Source organism: Protopterus annectens, chromosome 5.part1 (assembly GCF_019279795.1).
Source record: "Protopterus annectens isolate FY-2018-M chromosome 5.part1, PAN1.0, whole genome shotgun sequence".
NCBI lineage: Eukaryota > Metazoa > Chordata > Ceratodontiformes > Protopteridae > Protopterus > Protopterus annectens.
In genome coordinates this window covers 408,951,569-408,969,324 of record NC_056736.1, presented here as the reverse complement: position 1 = coordinate 408,969,324, position 17,756 = coordinate 408,951,569, and the positions used below count along the sequence as shown (strand labels likewise).

The following is a 17,756-nucleotide window of genomic DNA, read 5'->3' as shown; positions in this document are numbered from 1 at the left end:
TTGCACATATTTACCAGCTACTATAATCTTTACAGCCAAACATTCATTTACCAACCACTCCTACTTACAAACATTATAAAAATGATCTTTCAGCCATTTTAACCTTCAGTCAAATGTACCTGCAATATTTTGAGTTTTCAGTGATTTTTACCCCTCCTAAAAAAAAAAAAAATTCACTCAAATGTGCTTTTGATATTTTGAGTTGTATCCATAAAATTTATATATGTGTGTGGGTGTGTTATCTCCAGCTAAACTTGAGCTACTGAATAAAAGTTTGAAATTTAAGATCCCTCCTTTATTATTTCTGAATATCAAGTTGTAAAATATTTACATGCTTTTAGTAGATACTTAAGTCTGAAATTATAGTTTAACAGGAAAGAAAATATTCTGATTCTACTGGAGCTGTGGTGTCCTTTCATTTTAAGGGTTCTAATTTTAACCCACTTTATAATTCTGTGTTACGTAATTTTCAGAATATGGTTATAAAGAATTTACATTTTCTTCTCACTTGTGCTCAGGGCAATGTATGAAATACAGAAAAACATCTGAATTGATTAATTAATACCTTTTGTCAGGATAAATCTGTGGTTATTTGTCCAGCTGATAAAAGTAGGATGTTGATATTGTGGTATCTTGTAGTCTATGAAGCAGAACCATTAAAACAGCTTAATAATAGCAATTTTACAATAAACTGGATAATGATCCAACATTGAACTTTAAGAAAGAAATTGATTATTTTATTTTTTTAAGTTTTTTTATAGATTTGGGTATTATTTTCCCACAGTTTAAAAATGAGTTAGCAGCTTTGGTTTCCTTTCCATAATTGTTTTATTTATTACCCAAAATTCACAAGAGTTTAGAAGCTCCATCTATTAGACCTATTGTTTCTGAGAAAGTTTCTCTAACTGAACCAATTTCTCTTCATTTTGAAAAAAAAGTTTAAAACCTTTACTTGAGAATGTTTCATTGAGGTAAAACATAGTACACAGGTTATTCAGATTGTATCTGGCATCCAGGTTGAACAATCACATCTCCTTTGAACTTTAGATGTCATTTCATTATATATTACAATACCACACACTGGGGATTTGGAAGCAATAACACTTTATTAGGAAAATACAAATTTTTATACTTTTGAGATTTTTTAATTAGTCTGACAGAAATAGCATTAACAAAAAATGATTTTTTTAAGTAGATTTGCTTCCTACAAAGGTTATATTTGCCCCATTTATGCAGATGTGACTGCATGTTGTCTGGATAATATGGGGGGGGGGAACACAAGAAGTGAACTGGAAGATTTTGTTTTTAATTTTCTGGAGTGTAACAGTGTTATAAAATTTTCCTTACAGGTTCATTCTGGTTTTTGGATCTTACAGTGATGAGACAAAGGGAGAGATCCTTGAGCCACAGTTTATATTGTAAACCTTTTTTCAAAAAAATGTTTTTTGACAGTTGTCATCCAGATCAAAAATATTCTGAAGTCCTTATATATGGAATTAAAATGCATATGTATTAAAGAGAATGATTATCAAAGTCAGGCTAAAGATCAAACTCATAGATTTTTACATAGAAGTAACAAAAAGAAGGTTTTTGATACACCCAAAATAGCTGTTTGATGTCCTTACTCTTTAGATTTAAAAAATGGAGAAATAAATCACATATGGAAGGTAATAGATTTCTTACCACATTTGTCAGAAATGCAAGTTCTATTATAGAAATACAATCTCATTGGTCCATTTTATGCCAAGTAATATTTTGGCTGTAAATACTTGGTGGGTTATTTTAACTTTTATAAAATGTCTAATCCTAGAAATATTAATGAGATCAGTGCAAAAGGGTTATTATGCATGTGGTAAAGGTAAATTATTTGGGTTTATTTTAGCTATAGATTCTTTCTCAAAAAATATTCAAGTAGTTTTTGGATTAATAGGAAAATTACTTGTGACAGAGTTTCTGGCATTGATGTTGATTTTTGTTTGTTTTTGTGAAAGCTTTAATGTGGAACAGTCCATTCAGAGCTTTAAAGACTGTATACTTGCTAACTTAAATTTAAAATAAGATGACAGCACTTTCTATAATCATGTTTTTGTACACTGGGGTTTCTGCCCACTTAAGTGATTTTAAATGTAAATAAGATGACAGCACTCTCTATAATCATTCTTTGAAACACTGGAGTATCTGCCCACTTAAGTGATTTTAAATGTAAATAAGATCACAGCACTTTCTAAAATCATTCTTTGGTAGACTGGGGTATCTGCCTACTTAAGTGATTTTAAATTTAAATAAGACCACAGTACTTTCTATAATCATTCTTTGGTAGACTAGGGTATCTGCCCATTTAAGTGATTTTAAATGTAAATAAGATCACAGCACTTTTATAATCATTCTTTGGTACACTGGGGGATCTACCCACATAAGTGATTTTAAATGTAAATAAGATCATAGCACTTTCTAGGGTCCCTATCACATTATCAAAAACACATTCTATCGAATGCGTTTTCACTGAACTGAAAAGAGCAAACAGGCAAAATAGTGAAGCAGCTTTTCACCCAATTCTTTCCATGGGAAAGAAGTTGCTTGGCCACTTTGTTAGTTTGCCATGTTTTGCACTGTAATGTGGTCTTGGAGTGTGGTCTCAGAGATTTCCTTATCCGGTATGGCTCCCGAACATAATTGTGCAATAGTTACAGACTTTTAGGGTTAGGGTGCAGGTTAAGGTAAGTGCATATCTAGTAATATATTTAGCATACACCTTAGGGTTAGAAGTAGGGTATATATGTTTACTTTTTTGGGGGGGTTAGAAGTAGGGTTAAGTTAGGTGGCTATATGTTTTAAACTGTTTATTTTTTTATTTTGGGTTAGAAGTAGGGTTAAGGTAGGTGTGTATGTGTTTTAACTGTTTACTTTTTTTTTTTTGGAACAGTGATTTCTTTCCCTCGGAAAGAAATTATTGTTCTGAGCTGTAGAAATTTTCATCTTTCAGTGAAATAGGGTTGATTAATTATCGTTCGCTGTTTTCAGAGTTTGATGACGTGATATAGACCCCACTTTCTATAATCATGCTTTGGTACACTGGGGTATCTGCCACTTAAGTGATTTTAAATGTAAATCAGATCACAGCACTTTCTATAATCATTCTTTGGTAGAGTGGGGTATCTGCCCACTTAAGTGATTTTAAATGTAAATAAGATCACAGCACTTTCTATAATCATTCTTTGGTAGAGTGGGGTATCTGCCCACTTAAGTGATTTTAAATGCAAATAAGATGACATCACTTTCTATAATCATTCTTTGGTACACTGGGGGATCTGCTCACTTAAGAGATTTAAAATGTAAATAAGATCACAACACTTTCTATAATAATTCTTTGGTACACTGGGGTATCTGCCCACTTAAGTGATTTTAAATGTAAATAAGACCACAGCACTTTCTATAATCATTCTTTGTTAGACTGGGTTATCTGCCCACTTAAGTGATTTTAAATGTAAATAAGTTGACAGCACTTTCGATAATCATTCTTTGGTACATTGGGGTATCTGCCCACTTACCCACTTAAGTGATTTTAAATGTAAATAAGACCACAGCACTTTCTATAATCATTCCTTGGTAGACTGGGGTATCTTTCCAATTACGTGATTTTAAATGTCAGTAAGATCACAGTACTTTCTGTAATCATTCTTTGGTAGACTGGGGTATCTGCCCACTTAAGTGATTTTAAATGTAAATAAGATCATAACACTTTCTATAATCATTCTTTGGCAGACTGTGGTATCTTCCCACTTAAGTGATTTTAAATGTAAATAAGATGACAGCACTTTCTATAATTATTCTTTGGTACTATGGGGTATCTGCCCACTTAAGTGATTTTAAATGTAAATAAGATCACAGCAGTTTATATAATCATTCTTTGCTATACTGGGGTATCTTCCCACTTAAGTGATTTTAAATGTAAATAAGATCATAGCATTTTCTATAATCATTCTTTGGTACACTGGGAAGCTACTTACTCTTACATGAACTTTCATTCTTGGGGCTCACCAGCTCTTCAATGCAGTGGCTTTATAGCTACCTCTCAAACAGAGCTCAAGCAGTGAAGTGGAAAATCATTTCTCCACCTTTCTGCCAGTAAATATTGATGTCCCACAAAGATCTATACTACGCCCCATACTTTTCAACATATTCATCAATGACCTCTACACTGCTACAAAATGCTTACTTACATCAATAAGTTGATGACTTGACCTTAATCTGCTCTGCCAAATATCTCTTTTAACTCCAAGACCTTACACAATAATTCTTATCAATTGAAACATGACTAAATATTTCATATTTTCTAAACCCTTAAAAAACTGAATTACTGTTCTTCACCCCAAAACAGAACACTACTATTCCCTATTTTCTCTGCCCAAAACACCCTGATAAAACAAGTACCATACAAATTATTGAGTGTCATTATAGATGACTAGTTGAAATTCAACCACCATGAATCACACTTGGTAAAAAAAAATCATCAAAAACTAGTTACATTATACAGATTGAAGACACACCTCCCTGATATAGCCCGAAGAAGTATAGCCTCTTCTGTTCTACTGTCTTCTCTCCTGTATGCTGCACCATTTTTAATTAAACTTCAAGTCTCACAACACTCCAAACTTGAGTAATGTTATAATACAATAGCCAACTTTGCAGTAAACTGTAACAATACGCCACTGCCTAGACCTCAGAGAATTAAACTTGTTAAAACTACCACATCACCAAGCTCTTTCTCAGCTAACTACAATGCAAAGACTTCTTTGGAAGCCAGAAAATTGCCAGCCCTTAGCCCTTTAGTACCACAAAATTTTTGAAAGTAAAATGGGTAGGGGGAATACATACAAAAAAATATGCTCTGCAGAGTTTCCAGAATATACTGATTGTTTAAAATCCAGTTTTGAACTGATACAGTAAAATAATGTAGTTGTTAATATTTCTTCAAAAACATGAGGTACTGAATAAAAGTTTGGAATTCATCCCCGATGCCCTATTATTTCTGAATCTCAATTTGTGAAAAATTTTAAGGTTTTTATTACATTATTAAATATGAAATTATGATATAAAGGGAGGGGAAATAATAGCTGATTCTTCTTAAGATGTGGTGCCCTTTCACTAAGTTTAACCCTCCTTATCATCTGCTGGCACATAGTTTTGAGAATATTTTTATAAAGGTTTTACATTTTTCTTTTCAATATTCTCAGGGTAAACAAGCTTTACTAACTATAATTTCCTACGTATCGACTGCTCTTCCAAATAACAATATGTCACCGGCTGCTATAATCCAGCTCCTGTTATCTGATACATTGATCTGGTACAAACCTTCTAAACCAACAGGGTCCACTGGTCAACCCATGTTCTACTAGATCATGTCCTAATAGACAAGATGATTTAGGCTATGACTTCTTCATAGAAATGCAATACAAAAGCTTTCTATTATTCTAGTTCTGCTACAATAAACTCTCTCTTATCCCATCTCTGTTACATGGGGGGGGGGTCCATGACTGTGGCCCGCACAATCTAAGTTCAAGTAGAGGCTGAGGCACTAGAGGAGCTGGGCAGAGGATGGTGGGACAGGGAAAACCACACACGTTCACCTATCCCGACGTCCTGGTTAGCCAGATGGCTCTTATGCAAAGTCTTGAGCAACAACAACAATGGCCATAACACTAGGGGATGTGAACTTGAAATTCCAAGTCAGTGGTAGTAGCCCACATAGGCATTTGTGTGGGAGCAAATTCATGCCAGTGAAAGGCATAGAATGCTTCTCCACTGATGTGGGTACTTATATCAGCCAGCAGGGGGTAGGGTTGAACAGTTAACTACAAACCCCCTAATGGCTACCTATATGACAGCAGCTAAGTGAAGGAAGGTTGATGATTGGCAGGCAAAGGAGAAATAAGAAAATACTATCCTGATATATATAAACATACCATGAAATAAAGTTTTAAAATTGCCAAGTCTCATTTACACAGTAATAGGGAGTGTATCTGTGGCAAAACATTAACTAACTCGAGACTCACAAGTCATTTTCTTTTCCAGTCTATGTATCTATCTTCTTTCAAACTTTCATCCCTTCTTGTTTTCAGTTAAGTACTAGGCAATCAGTCTTCAGATCATTACAAGTGTAACCAAAAATAACTTATTCAAAAGTTCCCTAAAGCATCATGGAGGACAATACAAGATAGATCTGGAGAGGATTTGAGGCTGCCCGTCCAGTTATCTAAGTTTATCTTGAAGGAGACAAGGGCACTACTCTCCTTGCCATGTGGTTGAAATTTGTTCCAAAGTTAAGGGATACATTGGGATATGAAGCTATCATGCTTACATGCCTTACCTTTCTGCTGATGAAGGTTTAATTCCTTTAATGAGTATTTCAGGAACCATTAGTTCTGCAAAGGAATAAGACATCAAAGGGGGTTGGATCTTTCATGGTTTGAAAGGATAGATATGAATCACCATGGAGGAGTGTATAAGAGATTGAATACAGAGAGAGCCTTGCCAGTCTGTCCTAATAAGATTTTTGAAGTCACTGATCTTTTTGGTTATCAATTTCTGAGATCTGTCAAGCTGAATGATATGTTAATACAAATACACGCTAAAAGCTGCATTGTATTTAATAACAAGCCTGATGTTATACAAGTAAAAGGGAATTAAGAATTCTTTGGATCTAGTCAAGAGGTCTTTGTAAATTAGATGAATTAGATAGAAGGATTTCCAAACTACTGCAGAGACATGATGGTCAAATGAAAAGGCATTATCAACAACAGTGCTCAGATCCTTATGACAGTATCTAATTGTGGGGCTATATCATCTATTTGAAATGTGAAAATGTTTTCTTGCCAAAATAAACTATGCTACTTTTTTCACATTTAATTTTAGACCACTGTCTTTTCACCAAGTATTAATGCGGTCTAACCGATATTGGAAAGTTGTACATTAGTGGGAGACAGAATAACAGCACACAATTTACAGTCATCTGCAAACTCAGATAACTATAAGCCAGAAATCTTAGTCTGAATGTCTGAAAATAGATGCCAAACAGTAAATTTCCCAACACTGAACCCTATGATACACTACTGGTAAAATGTATTTGGTTTTAGAAGTGGCACCTGCGACTCTCACCACATAGTTTCTGTAAGACAATCAGTTAGCAAACCATTACACAAATTTATATTCAGATTTAAAAGTCTGTTGATAATGTCTGCATAGGGAATAGTGTTGAAGGACTTGACCAGGTATAGGTATTCTTTGTGTGCTACATAACTGCTATCCTCTGCTTTGGTGACTTTTTCATATAAATTAAATTAAAGTTAAAAGGACAGGACCTTCCTTGTACAAAGTCAAATTCATGAGAGTCTAGGATTAAGAGGGTTTCAATGTCCAGATTAATGAAACCTGAGATAATATATTCCACAGCTTTTCATATGAATTTAGTAAGACTAATAGATCTATAGTTACCAGTGTCTGTGGTTCAGACACCCTTGCCTAATGGCATTACAATGGCTGTTTTCCAGAATTTAGGAGTGTAACTAGTGGAGAGGCTTATATTAAAGAGGTTATGTAGGGATTCAGATAGGCCATATTTGGCACTCATAATGAAGCAACCTGGTATATTATCAGGGGCCATAGATGAGGTGTTCTTAACCTGCGAGAAGTTTGAGAGAACATTTTCCATAGTAATTAAAGGAATGGCTGAGACTGTGGAATTTGTAACTGTGGGCAGTATAAAACTCGCACTAAATTTTGCAGATATGATATTAACTAGTTTCTTTAGGTTATACTGTGCAGAAAATACCGCTCAACTGTCCAGATTTTCACATATTGTCCAGATTTTTGCCATATGTTTTTGGTCTGTTCCTAATAACATTTGTGATTTTCTGGCAAATCAATGAGGACTGAGGTCACTAAATAACATACATTTGAGATTCAGACTTAATATCCTTTAGAAAATGCATGCTAACACAAATACTGTCATTCTAAAAATGATCAAAGTTTACAAGAGTAATATTTAAAATGTGTCCCTATTATTGGGACGTTGTCCCTAAATTATTTTAGGCTTTGTCCAGATTTCTTGATCTAAGATGTTGAAAGGTATGGTACAGAATTAATGGGTATTAGCTTTCCCTGCCACAAACACACACACACACACACACACACACACACACACACACACACACACACACACACACACACACACACACACACACACACACACACACACACACACACACACACTCTATAATTCATTATTCTAGCCACTGGTCTATATTCACCTTCTTCCTCTGATTCTATTGAGATTTGTCCCTGATTGGATGAGAACTATGATTAAAACCTGTCATTTTTTGATAAAGCCATGACGTTTTTTTCTTGCTATCTAAGTTATCACACTGTAAAAGGGGTTGTGGATGGATGGACTATTTTCCTTTTTGCACTTAATTTGAAATTCATAAAACGAGTACTACATAATGCCATCTGAAACCTTATATCAAGGTAGAGAAAACTTCTAATGACCATAAAGCCTGCAATTTTTTTTACTCTGGAAGGACAGCAGTGTTATTTGGGGTTTTTTTTGTGGATTGTGATTATGGAAATATCCTTCATCTGATTGCAAACTATTTGTCATGGAAAGGTACAGGAGACGTGTACACAATTTAAACAAAAGTGGCTTGCCTGTAAGCAAACCTTTCATATGAGTTAATGATTAGCTTATATGAATTAAGGGCAAGTGAGATAAAATATTAACACACAGGGGATGTCAAATGGGACGAATGTTCACCGAATATAATGGTGTTAATGCAGATGTAGGTAAGATAGGAAGGTAAATAGAGAAAATGTAGTTAGTTATTTAACACAGCCAAATGAGTTTGTTACAAAGAAGCATCTTAAATAGAAACACTTTTATACTGCCGTAATACTTTTTTTTTACAATTCTTGACTTATGCACATTAACAAAAAATTGGCATGCTATTAAAGAATGTGAAAAACTCATGAAGAAAAAGAGAGGCAAAGGGAAGTAAAATTATATAAATGTTAATAACATGCAAAGTTAAGACAACAGCAGGGACAGTGGTTGCATATGGAAGTTATTCACATTGATTGCAGTTATTGAATATGGCATATTTACTCAGGGAATTGATATATGCTAATGGACAGTACTGCTATATATTTTTTTCTTGAGACTTAAACAAGAGGCAATGAACACTATAGCTGTTATGCCATACACATCAGATAATTACAAGTCTTATTATTTGTTAGCATTTCACAACCATAAAAAAGTATATATTACTCTGAAGCATGTAATAGATAAGCAGGCTTTGCAAATTCTTATAAATGCTAAACAACATAATAATACTTAAACTACATGGCACACAGATGACAGTACAGATCTGGTGACATTTCATTAGTTCAAAGTATTGTTTGTAAATGATGTGAATTTACTATGTGATTACAATGGGCGTGTTTACTAGAAACTGCAGTAAATACTGCTATAGTAGTATGTAAGCACTATAACCACAAGAAGGTGTCCCAAACATAGACCTAATCACAAATTATAATTATCTTGCATCATATCATATTGTAAGAAATGTTAAGTAGGTCCTCATATTCTATAAGGCTTTTAGTATGAAGAACAAATTACCTTCTTTAACTTGTAAAAGTTTGAGTTGAGGCATGCTATACAGATTATTATTATTTGTCCAGTGTATTTATGTTTCTTCAGTGCAAGTTCTTGGTAGTGGAATTTCTCTGTAATATTATGAATTTACAGCCTACAGTCTGTCATGTAAATTAATAATAATATTATATGCCTGAGGATACAAGAAATGTGTGTGTTTTACCATTCAAATAGTTCTGAAAATGAAATAATTTGTTTAGAGTATTACTTTTAATATAATATATTCATTTAGTTTATTTTCTTGCAAGTTATTATTAAATAAGCATATTTACTTTATTGTTGATATTAAATAATTTATATTGTTCATATTATTTGAAATCATATATTGATTTATATCTTTTCATATAATTACAGGCCTCTATTATTTGTATATGTTGTCCTGTATGGTTGTGTTGGATAGCCTGATAGTTCGTACTTTTTTTTTTTTTTTTTTTGCTATTGAACTAGAAATTGTGATAATTCCATGCTGGACATTAATTTATGCTATTTACAAATTCATTATATATTTTATTTTTTTCTATCTTGTTCTCTTTTTTTGGCCTGATTTACTCAATATTTATCTCCAAAAGTATAAAATATATTGAAAGCATGTGTAAATTTTAGATTTTTTTTATTTTTAATTTTGCTATTACATATAAATAAGCAGTAATCATGTAAATGGAATCACCTATTTTATCTTTAAATGTTAATGGATTCAATAATCAAAGGAAAAGAGCAAACTTAGTACATTATCTAAAAATATAGAAAATTCAAGTTGTTTTATTACAAGAGACTTGCATCAAACATGCAGAAAGAAACATTTGAAATCCAACCAAATTTACAAGTTTAGCTCAATCAAATTTTAAATCTAAAAAAAGAAGCGTTATGATTCTATGGAAAAATGTTACAGTATTTCTTCAAAGTTTATATAAATATGAAGATCAGTAAGGTTTGTTAACTTTTATAATATACAAATTTAACAATAGGTTATGGACTTTAATTAACCTTTATTGGTTCCCAGGTTTACATCCAAACATTGATAAAAAGTAACTAGATATAATTCTTGATAAATGTAAAGGTAATTTAATTATAGGGGGGCTGGTTAGTTGTTTACTAAATGAATCGGATACCACCAATAAAAAGAAACTAAGATTAAAATCTATAGCTAAAGTATTATATAAGTGGATAGAAGCTCATAACTTAAAGGATACTTTTATTACAAAAAATCCTAACTCTATTATTCTCTCATCAGGATTTTACATATGTTGCACAGACAAAAATAGATTGTATATTACTTTCACATGATTTATTTTCAAGTATATTATACTTTGCTATAGTTTCCTGTCCTATTTCAGATCATGATGCTCTTATTTTAAACATGCAGATTAATTCTAAAAGATTATCAATAATAACAAGAATACCTTCCTACATAACCAAACTCCAAAATTTTAAACCTTGGATAATTTCAGAATTAACTTAATTTCTAGAATTTAATAACACACTAGATGTAGATAGTATTATGATTTGGGATTTGATGTTGTTGTTGTTGTGTGTCTTTCAGCTTTTCCCGGTTACGGATCGCCACAGCGGAACTCCGGTCTGCTAATGATTGGCAGTAGATTTTCATGAACGCCGAGGTGCCAGCTTGATGTCCAACCAAGGCACACCCATTTACGCATGTCTTTTGAATGCCAACCCAACCACAGGGAGGACATGCAGACTCCGCACAGAAGGCACTCCCCACATTCCAGCCGAGAATCAAATGGGAGAACCTCTTGCTGTGAGGCAACAACTCTACAGCTGCACCACTGCGGATATAAAAGCCTATATTTATGGTAAAATTTTAACTTGGTATAAAAATAAAATTAAAGAGTGGGATTAAGAACTCCAAAATATTCAAAATTGTTCAGTAAATGCCAAATCCAAGGATGCAAAAATAAGAAAAGTTAATGTACAAGAAATAGAAACTTTAAACAAAAAATATTTTGACATTGTACTCATAAAACAAAATTGGCTTTAGAAATGTTAAAAGTAAACTCTTATTCATTGTCAGCTAAACATATGCCCAATCTTTCTTGGAGAGTTGAGATTCAGTCTAAATGTAATCTAGAAATTAGAAATGGAAAAAATAAAAAAGGACAACAGATATAGCTGATGTTCTTGATGCTTTTAGATTTCACTATACTAATTTAAATACTAGTATACATACTCAGATATCTTTATGTTCAATTATGATAATCTTAACATTAAGAAAATTCCTTCAAACCTAAGACAATTTAAATAAAACCATTACTTATAAATAAGTGGTAGATAAGGCTAAAAAGCTAAAACATAATAAAACTCATTCAATGGATGGGTTAATCTCTGAAATATGTAAGCTTCTTCCTCCTAATATTTTATTCTTTTTTCATAAAATGCTTATTGAAACACAATCTAGTGAAAAGATCCCTCCCACCTGGAAAATATTCTCTAATCTTGCCAATATTAAAAGAAAATAAAGAGACTCCAAATTGTTCTTTGAATAGAGCTATTTCACTTCTGAATTATGATTATAAGATTTTTTATGTCTATCTTTACAGATAGAATAAAAGTACCAATAGCTCAAGTAATAGACGTTGATCAAATAGGTTTTATATATCAAAGACAAATGCATGATAACATTATACATACTTTAACTCTTATGGATTACATAAACAAGAACAAGTATGAAACATTATTAATTAGCTTTGATATTGAAAAAGCCTTTGATTCTTTAAATTGGGATTACTTATTTAAAGTATTAAAATTATTTGATTTTCTGTTAAGTTTTATTTCATTATTAAAAAGTATTTATAAAAATAATTTAGCATATGTTAAAATACATCCTTTCATTTCTAAACAAATCCCTATAATTAAAGGCATTAAACAAGACTATCCTCTTTCTCCTATTCTATTTTCAGTAGCTATAGAAGTTATTACAATTTTAAATCAGACAAAATAAAAACATCAAAGGAATAGAATTTTTTAATTTTTATTCTTCTAAAATTATGATCTTTGCTGATGATATTTTATTAACTCTTTCTAACTCAAAAACACCTCTTTCTGAACTTGAATTTATAATAGAAACATTTCAAGCTATTTCTGGTCTTCATTTCAACAACAATAAATCAACATGTATAATGTTAAATAAAAAGAAGAATTATTCCACTTATGTAAATAGCACCATTGGCTTACAGGTTAACTCTATAGAATACTTAGGTACTAAACTGCTTTCTTCCATAAATGAAATAAGAACTGTCAATTATGATAATATTATTATTATATTAAAAAACATATCTCTAATTGGAATAAACTTGTTTCATTTGAGAACAGACTTCAACTAATGCAACTGATTCATTTTCCCAAAATATTATATATATAACTCAAGCTTTGTCTATTTTCCCACAGACAACATATTAAAGAAGTTAACTCCAAGAGGAGCTAAACCCGCACATAAAAATGCTATTTAACCTTAGCCTTACTACAGGATATGTACCTGAACACTGGTGTACAGCAACAGTAGTCCCACTCCACAAAGAAGGCACCTCTACAGACCCTGGTAACTACCGCCCCATAAGCTTAACCAGCCTGGTCTGCAAAGCTATGGAAAGAATCATTATGGAACTCATAAACAGAGACATTGGGGACTTACAGACACTTGATCCCACCCAGTTTGGCTTTGTAAAGGGCAGATCCTGCCTTTTGAACCTGGTTCACTTTTTCGAAACAGTCACTAGAGCCATTGATGAGGGCAAAGCAGTCCCTACAGCCTACCTGGACTTGGCTAAAGCTTTCGACACAATACCCCACTCAGGCATCATAGACAAGCTCAACAGCTTAAATGTAAATCTGTATGTCACAAGATGGGTTGCAAACTGGCTAAAGGATAGAAACCATAAAGTCAAAATCGCTGGAGCCATGTCAGACTCAAAGCCAGTCACAAGTGGTGTCCCACAGGGCTCTGTCCTGGGACCCCTCTTGTTCAGCATTTATTTCTCAGATGTGAAAGCAAACATGGGAGGGTTGTGGCTGACAAAGTTTGCAGATGACTGCAAACTAGGCGCCATAGTCGATACACCAGCTGACACATACATCCTACAGAGAGGCCTCACTGAAACGGACAACTGGTGCTGGAGTCATGGCCTTAAACTAAATGCCAAAAAATGTATAGTCATCCCCTTTGGGAAAAACAAAGTACCCACAAATTATCACATAGACAGTAACCCAGTGAGTACGGAAAAAGTAATCAGAGACCTGGGGACCCAAGTCGATAGTGACCTCTCATTTGACACCCACATTGCCAAAGTGATTAGAAAGACTTTCTACCTTGCCCACCTTATCATGAAGGGATTCACATCCAGATCAAAGGAGGTCATTGTACCCCTATACTCCTCCTTTATCAGGCCCATGATTGAGTGCAATGCCCCATTTGGTATGTACCTCACCCAGCACTTGCAACAGCTAGAGAGACCCCAAAAGTACCTCACCAAGAGGATCAAGGGTCTCCAACATATGTCATATGTTGCCAAACTAAAGAAGCTCCAGCTCTATTCAGTAGCATACCACCTACTCAGAGGTGATCTGTGCCTGATGTACAAGGCCATGTCCAGTCAGGAATTGATGGACATGCTCCACCTCAAAAACTCCAAATCCATCAGAACCACGAGAGCTAAAGATTTAAACCTCAGCACAAATATGAATAGGACATGCTAGAGGGACAGATTCATAACTCAGAGGCTTCCCATACTCTGGAACAGAATCCCAGTTCATGTTAGGCAGAGCCCCTCACTGACTCTCTTCAAGAGAAATCTTGACGAGTGGATGGGAGATAGTATGTTTACCCCAGGGGTCATCTCTGTGTCACTACTAGACAGAGGCACAGTAAACTAATTCTATTATGTAAGGGGGTCTTCACTGTGTCACTACTAGACAGAGGCACAGTATTCTAAATCTATTCTGTACACTTTTGTACCATTACATGGGGTGGCGAAAGCCACATCACCATGGCTAGGCTTATAAATGCCCCAGGGCAGATAGCCTAGTACTAAACAATGAAACTATGAAACTATGAATAATCTTTTACATTTCCTTTGGTATACTCATAAACCTAAAATAGCTCTTTCCCATCATAGAAGATCTTGGAATCAGGGAGGAATAAACTTTTCTGATATAGAATCGTATGTAAAAGTCTCAGTTTTTAAAATTGTGTTAAATTGGATTGATCCTGATAATAATTCAAATTGGAAAATTTTGCATTTAAATCTTCTAAGTTATCAGAACATTAATCAATCCAAATATACAATAGTGAATCAAACAATGCATTTTGGCATTACCTTTGTAATATAATACAATGTAAATTAATTTGTCACACAAATTCAGAATTTAATTAAATTTATTAAAATATGATTTAATGTAACATTGATACTAAAAATTGGTTTGAGTCTCTTATTCCTTTCAACGTTACAAAAAATGCTCACAACAAATTAATATTCAGTTATTAGAACTTTGGGAAATTAAGGGGTTTGGATGTTGGTATCATTATATTAAATATTTGAAACTTAAAGAAATCCAACATCTTATATCTGAATTTAACTTAACTTCTCAAGATTGGTTACTGTTACATAACTTGAAGGATTATGCAAATGATTTATGCATATCTAAATAGAATTCTTGTTATAAAGAGGAACTTAAAAGTTTTTATATACTATATGAAATCTTATATAATAAGAGAAGAATGGACAATTTAATTTCCAAGCTTTATATTTTTTATTGAATATAAAACAAATGACTCTGGACAACATACCACATTGTAATTCCCAAAATAAATCACTATTGTTATCTTTCATTAAACACACCTCATGGTCTCAATTTTGGCATATTTTTACCTGGACATTTCTACATAGGCCCTTTCTAACTCCCAATACAATTGTTAAAATAAATGGAAATGACACTCTCTTGTTGGAGATGTTCACAAAATTGTAATGCTGATTGAGTTCATATATTTTATTAATGTTCTTCCTTGTCTTTATTTTTGTCTAAGAAAGAAGGATTTTTGCAAGTATTATTTTCAGATAATTTCTCTTTAGCAAAGTTTTTAATATTATTTAATATAATAGATAAACATGATATGGTGAATATGAATTATAATATTTTATGGACCATTATGGCTTTTGCAAGAAAAAGCATCACAAATAAATGGAAAATAACCATTCCCTTCATCATTTGAAGATTTCCTCTTGCTTGTAAAGGACACAGAAGTCAAATAAACCAAAGCAAAAGAATGAATAATTTATCCTATTACATTTTTCTATAACCCTTGGACTAAAGTGATTTTGCTTATTGATCTATATTTGAAGAACAATATTATTAATGACTAAACTAACTTATGAGAATTTGCAAAATTTGGAGCTCTAATCTAAATATTTACTATCAGGCCTTTGTAAATATTGTACTTACTTTGTGGTAATTGTTTTATTAAGAATTTACTATAATACTTGTAATTTAAGTTTATTGAATTTGATTATTTTTATCTATTTCTTGGAAAATAAAAATATCTTGGTTACAAAAAAATTAACTTTCAAGCATACTTAAATATGTTGCCAATACAGGTAGCTCCATATAAAGGGCAAAAGGAGGCAATTCTGGGTATGTTGCTGATGCTGGAAAGAGCACTCTTGGTAAAATAAATCAAAAGCTAAAACAATACTAATTTTATCAATTTTAATTGTACCCTGACTCAGGAATGAGGTGCTTTCCAGTTAAAGTATTAGAAACCCAAAGAGAAATTGGAAATATATATCCCTGATGTATTAATATCTCCATGATATTCAGATGCGTAGGTACAAATTAAAAACAATACTTCAACAAAGATGACTGCTCAAAGGTTTAAAATGTGTGTGTATATATGTGTATATGGGTCTACTTCTAAACACCGACACGACGATTCCCCGACACAAAACTCACCGACGCCAAATTACCGACAACACACAAACCCGACACAAACCCGACAACGCAAAACACCGAACACCAAAACACCGACACACGGAACGTAAACAACACGCGACACTACATACCATACACACTAGCCCTGACCCAAACCCTAACCCTAAGGTCCGACACTATCGCACACTTCACCTACCTGCACCCTAACCCTAACTCACTTACACACCCCTAGCCCAAGCTCCGACACTAACGCACACATCACCTACCTGCACCCTAACCCTAACTCACTTACACACCCCTAGCCCAAGCTCCGACACTAATGTACACATCACCTACCTGCACCCTAACTCACTTACACACCCCTAGCCCAAGCTCCGACACTAACGTACACATCACCTACCTGCACCCTAACCCTAACTCACTTACCTGACCACTCCTACCTCCGTCACTGTCGCACACTTACCGGGTCGCGATCGCACATTACCCTTGTCGGTCTTTCCACTGTCGGCGAATCACCCTGTCGGTATACGTACCTGTCAGTCATCTGGCGTCGGTGATTTCCGCGTTGGGGAATCGGCGTTTCGGTCTTTAGAATGGGACCCGTGTATATATATATATATATATATATATATATATATATATTTGCTTTTTAGAGAGAAGTACTGTAAGGTAAAAAATTACATAAGGATGTGCTTTGAGTCAAAACAACAGGTAAAGAGGCTTGGATTACACAAACATCGGGCTCTATCAAGTGAACACAGAAGAAACAGAGATTGGCAAAAGAAAATATATCCATTATTACAACTACAAATTATTACTCAAATAGAGATTCCTTGAACTGTCAAATCTCACTTGTGCTGTTATCACATTATTTTCCTTTCAGTTATTGAAGTACTATTAAAGTTCCACAGATGTATAAGCACACTAAGGACTAAATGAAATTATATGACGTTATGTTCTATAATGTATATGTAAGTTATATTAGTAATAATGAGGGTTTACCTGTGTCAGTCTTGTCATATTGCTTGAAGGCTGCAATTAACTCTGATTTGTGTGCATACAGTTTTTCCTTCAGAGATGTCATAGCAGAAACTTCGCCTACTTGAACCCT

The 17,756-nt window shown here is 33.5% G+C and overlaps 1 protein-coding gene across 3 annotated transcripts in view; it reads right to left on the bottom strand.

Moving 5' to 3' along the window:
* PPEF1 (protein phosphatase with EF-hand domain 1) overlaps nucleotides 1–17,756 on the bottom strand; it is an 829,637-nt gene that overhangs the window by 180,761 nt on the left and 631,120 nt on the right. For all 3 annotated transcript variants that reach the window (XM_044073062.1, XM_044073063.1, XM_044073064.1), the window contains one exon: nucleotides 17,648–17,754. In XM_044073062.1, the coding sequence (XP_043928997.1) occupies nucleotides 17,648–17,754 (107 nt within the window). The remainder of the gene's footprint in view (nucleotides 1–17,647; nucleotides 17,755–17,756) is intronic.